Here is a 17,808-nt window from a genome sequence, read left to right as displayed (position 1 = left end):
GCAACGGTGGGAGACCCTCCATTGCTCGGTTCGGAAGTGTGTCTCATAATTTTTCAAATGAGAAAATGAATTCATTACACAATGATGGATGGCTCGCTTTTCCGATCGTGATCGGGCTAGGCAATGTTGGGGAACGCTGTGACATTGCGAGAATTTCAAATTAGCACACCTTTGCGAGCACGCCCGAGGGAAACTTTGCATTATTTTTGTTTAAAGCAAGCAAGGACGCGTTTTTGTGTTTGGGGTGGCATGAATTGTAGTGTGCTCAAAAGGGACCAACTTAAAATTCATTCCATGTACTGTGCCGTAAAGTAGATTCTGGCGTTGAGCTCCAAACCAAACAGGAGTTGTGTCGTTCCAAAGTGTCTTTCCACATTCAAATGGTTTATCGCTGGTGTGTGTGTGGTTTATTGTTTGCCTCAATTTGCAACGGCAGCAATACATTTTTAGCGCTTCAGAAACATCTTTCTCATATCTAATCTTTCCTATCGGCAATTTGAAACTATTTTTTGTTTTTCAAAACCAAACTCCGGGCTTCTTTGACTGGCGCTTGATTGCTTGATTTCATTTGCCAACCAATCACACCAATCAAGGCGTGAGAGCGTTGGCCACAAATCCGAGTCCGTGCGAACGATGCCTGCCAGCGCAAACAAAGCTATCCCCAGGCACCCCAGCTTCCTGGATCTGGCGTCTGCTTTGGCGTCCTCCGCCCCGAAAGAAACCTTCCAACGGATTCGTATACCGCATGGCGCAATCAGGCAAGCGTGGCGTTCCGGCGCCGAGGATCGCTTTAAAAGATCAAACATAATTACTTCACTAATTGAAGGCAAACACAGCGGGCCGCGTGTTGATGGCCGCCCCTCCTAGCGGCGCCAAACTGTTGTGCGAAACGTATTCTTTGCACTGTCCTTTCCGCGTTCGATGGAAGCGAAATAAACACACAGGTACACAGGGGAGGGTAGGGACAAAGAAAAGGGAAGCACCGGGAAATGCTATCAGTGTAATCAGCAGCCCGTTCGCGCTCGTTTGCGGCGATTCCGGTCGTATTTTTTGACAATTTGATGCGCAAAATTAAATTGGGATCAATTTATCACCATCGGTTGGGTTCGGCAAAGAAGGGGCAGGGCGTCCGCTGTGCGCGGTCTGCGTTGTGCGTTGAAATTGACACAGGCATCACTGACTGTCAGCAGCGCTGATGGTGGAACGTTCACCGTTGAGCTACCAATAGTAAGCACAACAACAACAACAACAACAACAGTAGCTAAAAAAACCAGGTCGACGAATGACGCACATCCATCGATCGGTTGGCAAACAGCAGCGTCGCACTTTCTGCACGATGGCACGACACGACGGTTGCACGGGACTAGCGGAGACAGAAAGAAAAATGGAACCCAAAGCCAAAAAACCTGAACCACACCCGCTGGAGAAAGGATTAAGGATTAAGCAAACGCAACGATTCCATTGCCCGGGAAGCAGCCGATGAGACGCACCGGTTCAAGTCACAAGCCACTTCCGGTTTGCACTGTTGACATTTAATTTATTCAAAGCTATTTATCATAATACGCCCGCGGTGGCCCACGGTGCTGACGGGCGACGAGTTTACCGTGAAGGAGCCTCCGCACAGTGTGTGCGCAGTGTTTCGTGCCCGTGCCCCGCAACGGATGACAGATTCCAACCGACCAAACACTCAACATCAGCGGGACACAACTCACCTTACCGCCCGAAGCAAAATCTGTGCTAACTGTGGGGAGATGTTGGAGTTGGAGCGGGCTGACGAAGGCACTGTTGGGATTGATGACAGAAAACTAACCGAATGACAAATATTAGCAATCTATTTGAATTATGTTTACACGGTAAAATACCTTTACCCCCTGCCACGTGGGCGATACCACCCCAGCGGGCGATACACTATTTCGCGCGACCCCTTTGCCTAAAAACAGGAAGCGCCGCACAGCTAATGAATGGCAATTAGGCATTTAATTTGGTGTTTCAATCTAAACTCCCGTACTCTTAGAGATAGCGCAAAGCTTTCTGTATCGGGGTTTGTTTTTTCTTTTTCGTCTTTTTGTCAACATTGCTTTTGATGCCGTCAGGTGGTTGCGTGTGCCAATGTGGCAATTAATCGTGTGAATCTAACCATTACTTTTTGGCAAATGCAAACATTCGCATTAATACATGGTTCAGTAGGCAAGGATTTCAAAGCAATGTCGTGAGGGTTTGGGGCATATCAAACGCTTTCTGCATATTTGTGGTAAATGGAAGAAGCCTCTGACATAGACAAATTATCACACGAGAATGGGGCAAGAGCATTCCAATCCTTTCTTTTGTGCTGAGAAAAACACGGTGAGTGAATACTTTCTTCAATCACTGTTGGTTGATGGTTGAAAATAAAATATGTTAATTTTATCACACTCTTTTTCGTTTTTTTGGAGATCGTGGTTGCACTATTAATCCCAATATAAATTCCAACCAATCAATGAAGCATGCATTATCTTCTTGGAACGATTGGTTACATACTACTTAAACTGTTTCAACGACAGATTTTATCTTTCCTATACAAGCATTATTTCTCGTAGCCTGAAACAAATAGAAGCCACATACAATTTACCCTGTCAATCCTGGATTTCTATTTCCATCCCTTCCACCATGGCTCGGATGATGAAATTTCTCCCCCGTCCACAAATCGACACCTTCCTAGAATGGGAGGATTATTGGTCCACCGTTTCTGCCGCCAGCACTGGCAATTGTTGCTTTTGCTAATCCAATACAACCAGATGGATGAAACCGATTACCAGCCGTGCCCGGTCGATACCTTCCGTGTCAGATTTAACCTTTTTTTTTTGTTGTTTTGTTTTAGCTACCGATAGCAGCCAACCTCTCCCTTCGAACAAGGTCCACTTCAGCCGATCGCTTACGCTCGCTCGGAGATGGCCTGCAGGAGATGGCTTTATGCTATTGTCCAAGATGACAGGACAAACCTTCCACCCTGCCCATCGTTCGCCGTTCCAATAGCGCCCGCCCAACCACACCTTACACCTCCACGGGCATGCTCAATCAAGCGACGGCATTCATTGCCTACCGTCCATCGGATTAGGGGCTCATGGGGACACTCGGACACCTTTTGTGTAATAATATTTATTGTGATTAAATATAAGTCACTTCCAGGTGGGCCAGGTGGATCAGGTGACAGCTGGTACCAGCTGCCCGTTGGCTTTACCATCGTTTATCCATCCCGCCCACGGCACAGTGCGCCAGCGTGTCCATCCTTTGCTCATTTTGCTGGCTGGTGGTTTGGAGCTGTCGCCCATTGGCGCTCGGAGAGGGAGGAAAAGCCTCTTGCCTGTACGTTCCTATCTGCTTTCTGCTGTGCTGTGTTATTTTGTAGCTTGTCCCCCGGTGGGTGAACTTGCTTCCGTGTAACTGGCAGGTGGGAGGAGCCTTCGCACACACCCAGCCTCCCTTTTTTTTTCTCCACCCACCCACCCCATCGATCGGACAAACAGACGGCACGGCACTCATATTTCATCGCCAACATCATACTGCAGCAAGAATTAACAGGCTGACATTGTAATCTACCCATCCACAGCGGGAGGGCGTGTAGCTGGGCCTTCGCAACTGTGGCTTTTCGGAGTTGGTTCGTGCACGGGAGTATGTTTTGCCAAGAGAGAGAGAGAGAGGGAGAGAGCGGAAGAAAGCGACTCACTCCCTAGCAGAATATTTCCTCCGTATTGTGGATCAAGATTTAGATGCCAGAACCGGCAGCCGGATCAGCCTGGGGAGAGGAGGTTCATTCGTTCGCTGATGATAAATTTGTTACATTTTGCGTCTACACATTTACCGTTCTACCGGTTTTCGGTCTCCTGCCCGCTGTGAATGGTTTACCGCAAAAGCAACTTTTAAAACATCATTTTCACTTAACGAGCCTGTCGTGAAACATGCGCCCTCCTCTGGGAAAGTTGGACCGTAGTTGAAAGACCGCAGACGTTTTGATCGTTTAGGTTTGCCGATAGGAAATTTGTTTGCCGGTTGGTTCGCCAATTTTACCTTTCAGAAGATGGAAAAGTTGTGGGGGGAGTTGTGGCGCAATGTATTGAAGTAGTAATTGTTGTTGACGTGGACGCTGCTGTAATTGTTTTTGTTTCCCAATTCGAAAACAGCAGCGGAAATTGCAGAATAGAATACCAGGTGAAAACAGTGTTCGTGTTTCGGTGTTCATGTTTTGGTTCCTCTTATGACAATTGAAAATTGAAAGATTAACGAAAAGAAACATTAGTTGTGTTAAAACAACATATACACATTTCAATGCGAGGTTTAGATAGGTCTGTAGGACTCACAAAAAGCACCATTTTGTAACCTTTTGAAAACGTTTTGAGGTAGACTGATTGTAAACATCGTAAATGGACAATTGATAAAAAAAGGATTGCAATCTAAGGACAAATTATTTTATATTGAATTCTAGCTACAAATTGGTATAAAAAGCGATGCTTTACCATGCTGAGGATGAAACAGAAATGTTATACTAAATATTATAATTAATAGACCTTCCAACTGCCTCAGCTTTCACACCATATCATCATAACAATCAATAAAATGGCAAATTTGGGGCAAAATTTTGTGTAGCAAAAATAGCACGATAATGGACCCAACCTCAAAATCCTAATGGTAAGTATCGCTATGATTGCTACGAACATCGAGAGAAAACATTATTATCATCATTAGGCACGACAGCCAAATGGACATCCCCGTGCGGTGCCATTCATCAATCGTTGCTCGGAAAAGGGACTTTCGCGGTCAGGCAGTTCGTTTTATCTGCCCCATGTAATGAGCAGTTAGTTTGACCTCGCATTGATACTTCCGTGCCAAAGCGTACGGGCGTATGAAAGACCGAGCAGAGAATGGAAAACCTTTCTCGGTGCTTATCATTCAATCAACCAACCATGGTGACGCAAACACACACCCACACAGCCACACACACATACACAAGGACGGGTAAAAAGTGAAGGGAATTTAGGCTTACGCTGTCCACGTGGCCCACGCTTTGTTTTGCGAGAACAATCACCTTTAATTCGACCTAATTAATAGCGGACCAGTCGTGATGGATGGGTTTCGAGCATGTCAATGGTTATATTTATAAAGCACGTAAATTGAGGTTGGAGCTGTGTTTGTGAATGTGTGTGTGTGTGTGAGAGAAACAGAGAACCAATAAAATGATGCAGAGACTAGGACGGAGGTGGAAGCTTTTCCTCTCGCAAACAACCATGCTCACTGACCCGGTTATTTAATCATTTCCTTTCGCATTCCCTGTCCATCGTTTCAGATGTGCCGACTCACCTGGAGAAGGTGCTGGTCAACGAGACGGCCCAAATCAAATGCGACGTCTCGTCCAATCTCACGAACGATCGCATCCTGCTAGTGGTGTGGTACAAGGACAATGTGCCGATCTACAGGTAAGCTTACAATGCGATATTAAATGCGATCTGAACGCAAAGCGGGCACACGCAAGCGGTTCCACATCAAAAGACGAAGCAATTTCGCCAACATTTTCACTGATCGGTATCGGAATGCAGCAGAAACAACATTTCAAACCCGCCACGAAATGGCGCAACCAATTTCGTTGCACACTTCAAGGGTGGTGCCTTTGACTTGATTCATCGCAGCGGAAACGTATTGACGATCGTTCTACTCCATGGCTGCCCGTGTATTTTCCCGTGACTTTGCAAACCGTTTCACCGTGAGTAAATATATTCATGCGCTTTTGCCCGCTACCGACGCTATTACGGTGTGGCTGGTTTGTCTTTGGCCAATTCGTGGCCTTACCCTTGGGTGGCACACACACACACACACACACACACACACACAAAGGCACCGGTGGCAATGTCTTGCTTGAAGCCTTCTTATCACGCTGATCTCTGGCTGCCGTTCATTTTGCTCTTGCCATTTTTTCCCCTTCCCCGCTGCTTCCGTTGACGATGGTGACGAAATGATCGTAAAATATTCAAACCATCAATCTTCTCGTTTTACACGACCGAACGAGCGAACCCGGTGGCGGTGTCGAATGAAAAGCGTCCGCGTTTGGGGCGCCAGGCAATCGGGCCGATAAACCCGAATCGCCAATTACGTTCCTGCTTGCATACGGGCGCGCGTATCGCAGGAAACGCCATACTTGAAGTGAGACTGGAAGTAGAAAAAGGGAGGTTAAACTCCTACACAAACACACACACATGCGCGGAGCACCCTCGTACACTGCTGGTTGGGATGACAATCTCGATACTCGGGGCAGAGGGACAAGCATGGGTAAAAATAATTTACATATCGATAACTTCATCCAGCGCATCGTTCGGTTCGTCGTGCTGAGAGAGGAAAATTCCGGATTTTTTTATGTACCATCACCTACAAAACCATTGACAAAGTCGGTAGCAAACTGGTTCGGCAGCTTGGGACTGATGACAAGATCAACACATTCAAGGGCGCAGCTCATAGCAGCCGAAGAGAAGAGAGAGAGAGTGAGGAAAAAAAAACAGAAAGCTATTCACAAAGCTATCACAGCCACTTTACCATCACCCAGCGCCGGGGTGAAAAACAATTTTCAATCTAACTACCATATTTCACCCCGCCGGGCCATCTTTCCTTCGCACCGTTGCTCCGTGCCATGTCTAAGCGTTGTTTTTGTAGGAAAGTGAAGATGAACATGTGTGTGTGTGTGTTTTTTTTTTTTTTGCATAAAAATCTCACATAAAAATACATCCATGCATCAGCCCACACCGAGAAGCTAACAGTCTGTGAGAACGGGGAAAAACGGTTCCCACAGCCCCACCGGTACACTTACTCACACACGGATCCACGGATGCACATGCTTTGCGTAGGCCATTGCCAGCAGGCAGCGTCCTTAGCATAAACATATCGTCTATTTTCATAATAATATTGAGTAAGAATAGCATCAAACACGTACCCGTAGCCAGGAAACGCTCATGTACGCACCTGGTAAACGAACGTTCCCACCCGGAGCGGAGCGTTCAGATTTTTAGCCCAACGCCCAACGGGGTTTCCTTCCCAGTGCGCACAATATGCGCCCTCTCTTTCGCTCTCTCTTTCTCTCTCTCTCTCCACTGAAACGCAAATTGGATTGGATATGTGATGAGGATCGCAAACAAGATTCTGCTCTCCGCCATGCGTGGTGAAATACGCACTGGTTGCCTTCGGTTGGTATCGACTTCACGTGTGACATGGTGTACAAGGAGTAGAGGGAAAGGAATGGGAAAGTGATTGGTGGGCTGAGGGTGTGATACTTGTGTATTCATAAGTGATGGCTTTGCATAGAATGTGTGTTGCTACCTATATGCTGCCGATCGTTTCCATCGTTCTACTTCGCTTGCCCGTGAGGAACTGACTTGGTTGTTTCGTCAATCTAATGTGTAAGCCTGTTCGTTTTAGGCGGTGAAAATGGAGCTGAAAAGATGCTTCTGGTGTAAGGGTAGATGTATGCATATCTAATATTTAGCATAGCAATATAAAGCATTTTGTTCAACCTGCAACTGGGTGTTATCTAGACAGCTTCTGGAGCAGCTTCTGTAGGCGTAATGTTATTTATATAGATTTACTAAGCTCTCTTGTGATATTTTTTCTTACATTTATGACTACTAATTGAAAATGTAATTGGAGTAGCCATTGAGAACTATTAAACTGCATTGCATTTGCCTAATTTGAACCATTTTTGTCTATGCATCGAATTATCGAAATAAGATAGCATGGTAATTCGATTAAAGTAATTCCTACCACGAAAAGTAAAGTGTATGCAGGTTTCAAAGTGGAGTTTCCCAGCACCACCAAAATCATTGCTATTACGTTCGTTTTTAATCAGCAATTTTTGGTGCCGTGACCAGGATTCCGTACACCCTTAAAAATGACACACATTTCAGAGCTTTAAAGAGTATCTTATAACACGCTCCTTGACGTGAGGGAAAAAAACACAAGCACGCAAGCGGTTGGGAGCAACGTCAAAGCCAGCACGAACAAATACATGGCCATGGCGTACATCGTAATCTCCCTGGAACATCCTGGATATAAATTTTCATCCCGTTGCACGCCGCCACCGTCGCGACGGGCGAAGAAAAATAACACAGGTCGTCGTGCGTCGTTTGTTACAATCCATTGAGGGGAAGCAATGGCAGCCGGGAATTTGTTTTTTCGTTCGAGCCTTTCCCATCTCACTCGCCATCGTCTGCCGTCGTCTGATCGATCGTCTACATGTCGGACTATCTTTGCAAAGCGTCCCGTGCTGCCTCGTTTTCGATGGATTCGTTCTTCGAAGGCTTTTCAAACGCCTCCCCTGCCCAAAAGTAAAACGCAAAGTAAGTGATAGTGATATTGAGTGGCTTTCACACACACACACACGCACACACTCATACAGAACAGGTTCCCTCCACTCTACCTTGCTGTACCGTTTTTCACATGCAATAAGGGAAATGCTCTTAGCTGCCACGGAAGCTCGCCTGAAAGTGCTTCACTCAACCTTGCTTGTTCCTCGCTCCTTTTTTTGTGATCGATGACGAAAACACGACGAGCTTCTAAATAAATGGATTTGTTCGCTTTCGGTTTGTGGGCGTGCGGGAAGATCTTTCGCTACCACATATAAGTCAAACATACACACATACACACATCTTGCACACACACACACACACACACAGACATACAGATACAAAGGTACACAAACGCATGGCAAAAGGAAGCTCATCGGGCCGGAGTGCCAAGAGGATGGATTTGAATATGTTTATCGTGCGGAAGGCACAGACGGTTTCCGCAAAGACAGCACGGCGACGGGTCCGGGAAGACAAAAAAGTGACGAAGTGGATTTTTTGAGCATGTGTACAGAAGAAAGCACCGTGCCCTGTTGTGGGGTATGGTGGCTGGCGGAAATGGTACGGGTCACACTAATGGAAGTTTGCGGGCTGCCATCTCCAACGTCCCAACGCAGCGCACGACACAACGACGATCTTGATTATAACAATGAACTTCATCCCGGGAACCCACTTTCCCAGAACGTCGCTGACGGGGAACAGATCATCGATTCCGCATAATGTTCCGGAATAATGGTCGAGCACGCTGTCAATCAAGGTGATTAATAGGAAAAGTCGGCGAGCTGCAGGTTAGCAGAGCAATTTTAAGGTTTCCTCACATCTCCGGCGCTCGGAGGGGACACGTTCAAAGCTAACTCTAATGCATTCTCGTGAAATCTATTTGTAGATCAGTAAATAAAATTCTTCCAAGGAAAATATTTCTATTAACAGTTACAGCGCAAAATGAAATTCAACCCGCAAACCTTGAAACGCGTTTGTTTCCATGCTCGATGGATTGTAACACACGCTTCCCATCACACTCGATTCGATTACAATCATTTCCTGTTATTACTATTGCGCAGCCACAAACACTCCTTCAGACGTAACAGATTGTGCCGCACCAAACCGAAAGTGAACCATTTCCATCCTCTAATTCGAACCATTTCCCTCCGGTAGCTCGAATTTCTTAATGAACACCCAGTTGGAATGAATGAGCCGATGCCCTCTCGAAATTGATACCTCGTACAGGCGGCAGGCCCCGCAAGGTTACCCGACATCCTGCAACAGTGCCACTTCGCACTTGGAGTGCTCATCGACGTACGGTATCGATACATTTTCCTTCGGTCCCGGCAACGGTTCCAAACCCACTTGAGACGCAACATCTTCTCAAGATGATGCTGAGAAGCTGTCAAACCACTCCGTCGTTGTTGGAGGATCTCAGGTTCGATTGTTTAAGTGTGCGAGGGAGGCGGCGCGCAAGGTGGACCATGCGGTGGTATGAATTCTTGATTTCGAAAGCCGGCTTGCCATTGCCCAGACACTTCAAACAGGCCGGGGGCAGGAAATTCAATACGGAGCATGAAGCACGAAACCGTACGCTACACCACTCCACACCGGTCACACACATGGATGGGGCTCGAGACATTCGGCTAGGGTGAAGCGAACGGCGGCCCGATTGGTAGCGACCGGATTCGGAGGCTAGTGCGCTTGATGTACGTGCTACAGGTCCACGGCCGGGTAGTTTGCTAATCCGATATCGACACTGATCCCTCCCGATAGCAAGATTATTCAAATAAGGTCAAGGCCTTCGGAGGGAAAGCTTGGCGCCAAGTCAAGCAGAGCTGGGAATCGGCAAAGGTACACCATACAGGCTGGAAGCCTTTACTGTTCTACATTGAATGCGGCGGCCAACAAACGGTACGTAAATCCTGCAAAACCACTTCAATTTATCGACAAAACTCAATACCACATACCGCCGTTGCTTCCAGGCGGGTGGGGTGAAAACAAAGTTTTTCTTCGCTCAAGCAACGACAAACCGAAACGGGTCGTGCGCTATGCTTAGCCGAGGGGCTTTGAGAAGTTGAAAACGAACTGTCCGGACGAGAAGCTGGTAGACAACGCAATTGATGGGCCGATGAAACTCAATACAATTTTATTTATTTTTTGCATCGTTCTAATTTGCTACGACCTGTGTGTTGGGGACTCCACCTCAGCCAACTCTCTTCCATGCGTCGTTTTTCATCGAGCACACAATTAGGACAAAATGAGGCATAAAAAAGAAGCTTGCTGGGGCCTACAGGGACCGCTAGCCGGATTGAAAGTCGAGCTATTTGTCAAAAAAACGTCTTCATTTGTCCCACCAGCCTTTCGGAGGGATATTACTTTGGTCCCGTCCGTTTGAATCAGCCTGGAAGAAATCAGATTATTGAATCTTGGTGCCTTTTATTCGGAGTTGTTTTGCTGCTTTTCCATTGCATGAACCGTGCTTAACGAGTTTCGGTGTTTGGTTGGTAAACCGTAGAACCCACCGGGCGCATTGGCAAGGCACAGGACGACGGCAGGAACTTCATCGTCATCGTACTATTTTCGGTAAAAAGAAAAACCCCGCTCCAGATAGATAGGAAGGCAATAGCTACCTGAGAATGGTACCCGGGCAGCACAGAAACGGTACGGGGTTCCAGCTCCTGCTCGATGCAAATCACTATCCACTTTCATGTGACAACTCCCTGGGACGGGACTCCCATCCGATCCAATGGAAGTTGCTACGACATGTCAGCGCAATAGAATGAAATGTCAAAAGTCTCCTGACCCAAAAGACTCGGCCACCCTACAGAAGGAAGGTATTTGCTTTTGGCAAGCGGAAATAAAATGTATGTTGCCAGGTACTGGGCAGCAGCTACTGGGAGGATATTGAATGGATTTCCATGCACACATAGAGCGCTGCGCACCAGGGACGTACATAAAGTTGTACGACTTTTCCTACACTTCACGGGTGCGGGTATAGCCGTAAGCATCGATTCGTCCCGGATCATAGCGAGTCCCATTTCCGTGCCAAATCCTTGGAAACAGATTTTGGGATGTGCAGTACAGGGAGTTGGTGCTTTCCGGGGCGTTGAATAGGGCTATTTCTTTTTCTCTGTTGCGAGTCCCAGACCGTCGGTTCCCATCCCCAATGTTGTGCCCGTAACTTTTAACGATTTCAATTTGCCGACATGTTATCGGGAAGTTCATCACCTATGTTGCTTGCAGGGGAAGAAAAAAAAACATGCTCACGTACCTTTACTTTTCTCTCTTCCTGGCAGCTACGATACACGTGGACCGCACGTCAACTCGCCGTCTCATTGGAAGGATGTCGCCATCCTGGAAGATCGTGCCAACTTCAAAACGACACGCGAGCAAAGCCGGGCGGTGCTGGTCATCAGTCCTGTACAGGTACGTTCAGTTTTATCTCGTCGCAAAGCAAGAACTAATAAGCAGAATCAGTTGGAGCGGGACACAACGCCGCACAGATAAAGCCACTCTAATTATTTGACTGTTTATGGAGCTTTCACAACCACCATTTCAATGGCTAATATCTTAAAATTGCACAAATCTAACCAAAAAATAACAAAATCATCGAGAAAATTCTCCATCTCAAATTCAATTACGCATCATTACCGCTTTGCTCTGGCCAAAGATCCAATCACAGATGATAACGTTGACGTAAAGAAACAGCGCCCCAATATTTGTCCATCCCATTTGCGATCCTATCCTTCGCGTGCCATTCGGCACCGCTGCCATTTCCAATTACTTCCCAACGAAACCTGCCACTCAATCACTTCAAGCGTCAGTGATTTCCATTCATCTCGGTATTACGCCATCACAAGATTCTGTCCCCGCACCGGACTGTTGAATTGAAATTCCATTTTTACACACCATCACTTCCCACCGACCTTCCACCCGCGGCACACCCACTCTGTAGTGCCATCCATCCCATGCGCCCTGCTAGAAAATGTCTGTACAGCTGAGGGCAAAGAATGGACCACGCGAGAAAAACACATTGAAAAACGATTGGAATTAAATTCGCGAGAAGATGGACAAGGCACTGGGAGCACAAATTTGCATTTCGCTTCAATAGTAGCCATTTTTCCTCCTGTTTTCTGTCGCATTTTTTACCCCTCAGCGCCGCACAGCAATGCTCCTATTCGGCCGGCTAGCCCATTTCCTTTCGAAGGGTAGCGTTCACTGTAGCAGCAGTTTAAATGCTTTCTCCCTCATTGCATCGTTGGTATTTTTATAGCGCTGGACGCCTTTCTTCTCATCCGAGCATTTGCGTGTCAAAGGAAATAAGTAATATTACATACGTTTCACAAAAAAGCACTCCAGTAACAACAACATACCAATCCAAACGAGCGGCTTTGATGGTTCCGTTCCGTGAGTAGGCGGCACGTTCGTGGGAGCATTATTTCGCATTTTAATCGAAATCAATTGCTGCTCATCTCATCGACGATTAATTGGTGCATCCCACGGTTGACTGGCTCGGACCCATTTCGGTCCCTCTTTCTTGCTGCTGCTACGGCGCGAAAGCACACACAGCTTCGTGATAAAGCACGACTGCTGTCGATTAGATTCACAAATCGATACGAGCCCCCATTCAACACACACATACACACAGATACACACGCAAAACAGATTTTAGCTTCCATTCCATTCTGTCTCAGGACCAATCCATTGCCAACGCAGGCAAGTATTGCAACGGGGATGGAAAGATTATTTCTTCGGCAAACCCTGCGCCAGCGCTCCGTTTGCCGAGACGTTCGGCTCATTGGCGAGAGAGTGTCGACGGGACTAGGGGGAAAGAAAATATATTGCGATCATTAGGGAATTCCACTCAACCATGCAAGAAATGCTGCTGCAGCGTGTTCGGTTCAGTGTGGATTAGCTTCGGCGAAACGAGATTTCAATTGCTGCTGTCCGGGGAGATTGGTCATTTATTTCGGTCCAATTTTGCACCCACTTGCACCGCCGTGGGCGAGGCGATGATGAGCTTGAGGATTTGGGTTTCGGCAGCCGAAGGATTGACTAATGCGGAGCTTAAGGACGACGAAGGTAGCCCGTCTGTTGACTAGCCGAGCCCAAACGGTCTTGCTGGAAGCTGGAGATCGGTTCATTTTTTTGTGATCTTGGGTCAATGTCAGTTATTTGAATTAATAAGCAAATTTCAATAGAACTTCAGCAAATGGACTAGAATCAATGAACTTTACAAACCTCACATTGAACATTGAAACAATCTGCATCATATAATTTAATCTTACTTTTACAACAACTCTATTCATGCACATTTATAATCATTTTCAATACTTTCCAAACCCAAAACAAGCATAAGAAGTGTTTTTCATATCGTCGCAGCCGGAATAATAAGTGCACAAGATGCAATGAAACAGCTTGTCGTACCGCTAAATCCGTTTCCGGCGGACTGCTCACGCTTCACATACACACGGAAAACACTACTCTCATTCTAATTCTTCCCTTCCCTCTTTTCGCCTCGTTACAGAAAAAGGACGCCGGAATCTTTCGTTGCCGTGTCGACTTTTTGCTATCACCTACGAAAAATAGTAATGTAAATCTAGAAATTGTGGGTAAGTAATCGCACCGAAACTACGACACACACAGCTAACACACACGCCAATCCGGAAATATACATCTTCAACTGCTCCACTTTTTCCGGCTTTTATCCCCTCGCCCTGCCAGAGTGCACAACCTTCCATTGTTAGACGTCCCGGTCGCTGTGTTTCTTTCTCTTATTATTTTTACCAAACACGTGCGGAACTACAGAAAAGAACGCCTGACAATTGCAATCACCGCTGGGGAGCTATGTTTCTAGCTCTCTATATGCGACGCTCTTCCTTTCTTTCGCAGCTTCGGTGGTTTGGTTTGTACACTGTGCGCATTGTTTGCCGTCAATGGTTCCGGCCGAACGGAGGAACGGGTTTGGCTCAAGTCCGGAAAGCACCAATACCACTCGCCTGCCAAGCATCGCACAACAGCACTGGGAAGCACTGGGTGCTAAAATGAATGAAATGGGTGCTTTTCACTCACAGCCGCTCGACGAGCCATTCTGTTTGAAACACGAGTCACAGGTTCATTGCACTTTTCACTCGGGAAGGGGGGGGGGGGGGTGGTGCTTGGGAAGAATTTTAATTGGGAAGCACCCGGTTTCGGAGGAAAACAATTGCACTGGAACAATGCACCACCGCAACCGTAGTTCCGGGCAGGGGGGATATGCAGGGCTGCAAATCAGGTGTGCGCAACAATGCACCCCACGGTCCGGAAAATGATTATTAGAAGAGGTGACTTCCATTCCCCAAACGAGCGCTGACCACAATGCGTATCCGCTGTGTGGTGCTTAATTGTGTTCCAGGATGCTTTGTGTGCAAAGCTGTGGCTTCTCGTGGCGGGTGGTTGCATTGTGTACGTGTGAGTCGGTGGGTGTGTGTGAGCATTCTTACGACGAGGAAGCCACAGTCAAACAGGGAAGCAAACACTTTCTTTTCGCCGTGCTGGAAATGAATTATTTTTAATCCACAGTGTGTCTGGGCTTTCATCGCAATGTCCAACGCAATCAGACAAAAAGCGTTTGTAAAATAATTGCAATGACTCAGCAGAACCGCATCCAAATCCTTCCACCAGCGATGCCAAGCCATTAAACGATATGTTTTAAGCTCATCTGTTGAGCCGCTTTTGCCATGTTCGCATTAAAATGATGCACCACCACCACCATCATCATGCCCAGAGCACCACGTGGCAGCAAAACCGCACAAGCGTCGCCAATATAATGGCAATGAAAAAGACACCCGGACACACGTTTGCTAGTTAAGCCCGTTTTTTGCACCACATACCGTACCTTGTGTGTGTGTGTGTGTGTGTGTGTGTGTGTGTCTGTGTGTATGAGGGTGCTAACCAACATCAAACGATGACTTGGCAACCCCGTCGTATGGAGCTTCCGTGAGTGCGTCGCCGGTTTTTACTGCATATAATCATCAATGTGTGGCTATCATCAACGAAATTGCTTTTCATGCCACCGTAAGGACTTACTCGCTCTCTTTCTCTCACACTGTCTATCTCTCTCTCTCTCTCTCTCTCTTTGACTTAGTATATGGGAAATGAATGAGGAAAGAGATGCAGAGCGATGCATATATCAAGATGGAGGCAGCGTTCTTTAATTCCGCGAGATGCGCTGTACACGGGAAAGAAGCATAAAAAGCGTACCACCCATTCATCCCTGTTTGCTCACACCGCCACCACCAGGCGCCGATTCGACAGCTCAACATTTAAATTATGCAAATGCAAAGCATGCAGTACACTTTCGGTGATTGCGAACAATAAACCCCACGCTCGTCCGCGGTACGCGCTCTCCTCCCTTGCCGCATAATCATCATTATTCACCTGTTGGGTTTGCTGAAGCACACGCTGTGTTTTATGGTGGTGCTTTTAAGTGCGCTTCTTAAGCTTTAAATTCCATACTTTTAGTGCCCTTACTTTCGGGCATATTTTCCACCCGCTCCCACTTTTCGGATGAATCGTAGGAAGAGGACGATCGTACGGAAGGTCTATTTTATGGTCGCACTTGTTACTACAAGTAAAGATACGATGTTTGAGCAAGATTTATCCGCATTTTCAATTCGCTTGCACGTTTACAACTCCGCTTACAAGTAAAAGTCGCCACGAATTCTGTGAAAAACAAAACAAAAATAGCATTACACATTAAGCACACAATCATTTGATCTTACCGCTCAAGCTTGAGCAGTTCCTTACCTTTGCGCATATATACCGAGGCGATCCTTCGTGGGCATTAGGCACACGCGTGCCCCGAAGATCGTCGGACACTTCTTGCCGATGATGGGGTTGTTTGGGTCGAGGCTGCTCACGAACAGACTCACCGCGTACCTGTGACTGCACTGCAGCGCCCCGGCTAGTTCGCTCAAACCATCACCCTTTGCGTTGCAGGGCTGCTGCGGATGGTAGCCCTTGTTGGGCAGGAAGTTCTGCGCACCGTCAAGCACCTTTCCGAAGCCAGCCGTGTAGCGGGAGGTGTAGATCACCTGCACGTACTGTGCGTCCGACGCATCCAGCCGGCGCTTAGGCCCAATGTCGACCGGGTGCGAGAAGAGCGGACCGGCCGGATCGAGCGCATAGATCGTACCGATCCGGTTCGGCAGCAGCTTACCCGTCAGTCCGGCAATTTGTCCACCCATGCTGAACCCAATCAGGGTCACACGCTCGAGCGGGAAGTACAGCAGGCTGAGGTTCTGCAAAAATCCGAACAAATACTGCGCCACCAGCGGTACGCTCTGGCGGGCCGCGATCTGATACCCAAACTCGGAGTACGCTCTCCAGTCCAGCAGGCAGTAGTTGGTGTTGTTGGCGAAGCGCAGATACGGCATCGTCAGCGCGCTGTACGTGCTGAGGTTCCTCTCCTGCCAGCCATGGATGGCGATCGTCAGCGGCAGCGAAAAGTTCAGCTTGCTCTGCAGGTTCACATCGCCGACCAATATTTCCTGGAAGCGGGGCTCCCTCGTCTTGGTGCAGGTCAATCGGATGCTTTTCTGGGGCAGCAGCGTAGAGAAGCCGGCGGTTCGGGGCGGTGGGTCGATGTTCAAATCCAGCAGCCGTGCCAGCGGACCTTCCGCCAGCTGCTCCAGAACGGATATAAGATCTGCGCTCGTGGCAGCAGCCAGGTTGCCGCACAGCAGCACAGCGAGAAACGCAACGAGCTTAACCATACTGGCGTGTCTGCGTTACGCAGCGAGCAGACGTGTTATGGTGCCAGAGACTTAGCGACACGTTTTAAGCAGTTAGCGTAACGCGCTCGCTTCGCATTTAAATGGTAAAAATGTGCGTCGATTTTGTTCGCAAACAAGGAAACCGGTGCAAATGGGACGACTACGTGGAGGCGTTTGACTAAGGAGTTTTGCCAGTTGTTTAAACATGTTGAGAGCCGAAAAACAGAGCCGAGGAAAGCCGTCTCATAGCAGCAAGTAACTTGGTGTGTTTCGTGACATTCTAAATAACCTTGGGCGCAGCACGAGTTGAAGGGTTATTTTGACATTTGGGACATGTGGTACACATGTTCAAAGACCAATCTTTGTAACTTTTTCGGACCTCTATTCGAAGATTTTGCAAACAAACACACTTTTATTACCAAAACTGAACCGTGTGTTATATCCAAATGAGTGTTTGAATAGGGTGCAGCTGTGCTGACAAATGTGATCAACACAGAGTGCCAAAATGAGCATATTGCTAGTAAAATGAATCAGCAACCCGATATTTCTAGAACTGTAAATCTCTGTTTAATAATTTTATTAGATACTGAGAAGGAAATTGTCTTAAAAGTTCTTCAGATTTTATTATCAAAATAACTTGTAATCGATCAATCGCTTGGTGTTTAAAGCAGTGCCTTGCGAAATAACCTTTAATCGTGTTTTCAAACCAACCT

General features: G+C 47.2%; 2 protein-coding genes across 5 annotated transcripts in view; one reads left to right on the top strand and one right to left on the bottom strand.

Annotated features, from left to right (window-relative positions):
• LOC120894809 (hemicentin-1) overlaps positions 1 to 17,808 on the top strand; it is a 186,170-nt gene that overhangs the window by 53,401 nt on the left and 114,961 nt on the right. For all 4 annotated transcript variants that reach the window (XM_040297639.1, XM_040297640.1, XM_040297641.1 and 1 more), the window contains exons 3-5: positions 5,318 to 5,447; positions 11,636 to 11,765; positions 13,867 to 13,951. In XM_040297639.1, coding sequence (XP_040153573.1) covers positions 5,318 to 5,447; positions 11,636 to 11,765; positions 13,867 to 13,951 — 345 coding nt within the window. The remainder of the gene's footprint in view (positions 1 to 5,317; positions 5,448 to 11,635; positions 11,766 to 13,866; positions 13,952 to 17,808) is intronic.
• Positions 15,926 to 17,151, bottom strand: LOC120894810 (endothelial lipase-like). The gene is made up of 2 exons (XM_040297643.1): positions 16,128 to 17,151; positions 15,926 to 16,043 (listed from the first exon to the last, which is right to left on the bottom strand). Exons 1-2 carry the CDS (start codon positions 17,093 to 17,095, stop codon positions 16,019 to 16,021), a joined length of 993 nt encoding a protein of 330 aa, XP_040153577.1. The 5' UTR covers positions 17,096 to 17,151; the 3' UTR covers positions 15,926 to 16,018.

Source organism: Anopheles arabiensis, chromosome 2, assembly GCF_016920715.1.
Source record: "Anopheles arabiensis isolate DONGOLA chromosome 2, AaraD3, whole genome shotgun sequence".
Lineage (NCBI taxonomy): Eukaryota > Metazoa > Arthropoda > Insecta > Diptera > Culicidae > Anopheles > Anopheles arabiensis.
The sequence above is the reverse complement of the archived record's forward strand: the minus strand, read 5'-3'. Positions and strand labels throughout refer to the sequence as shown.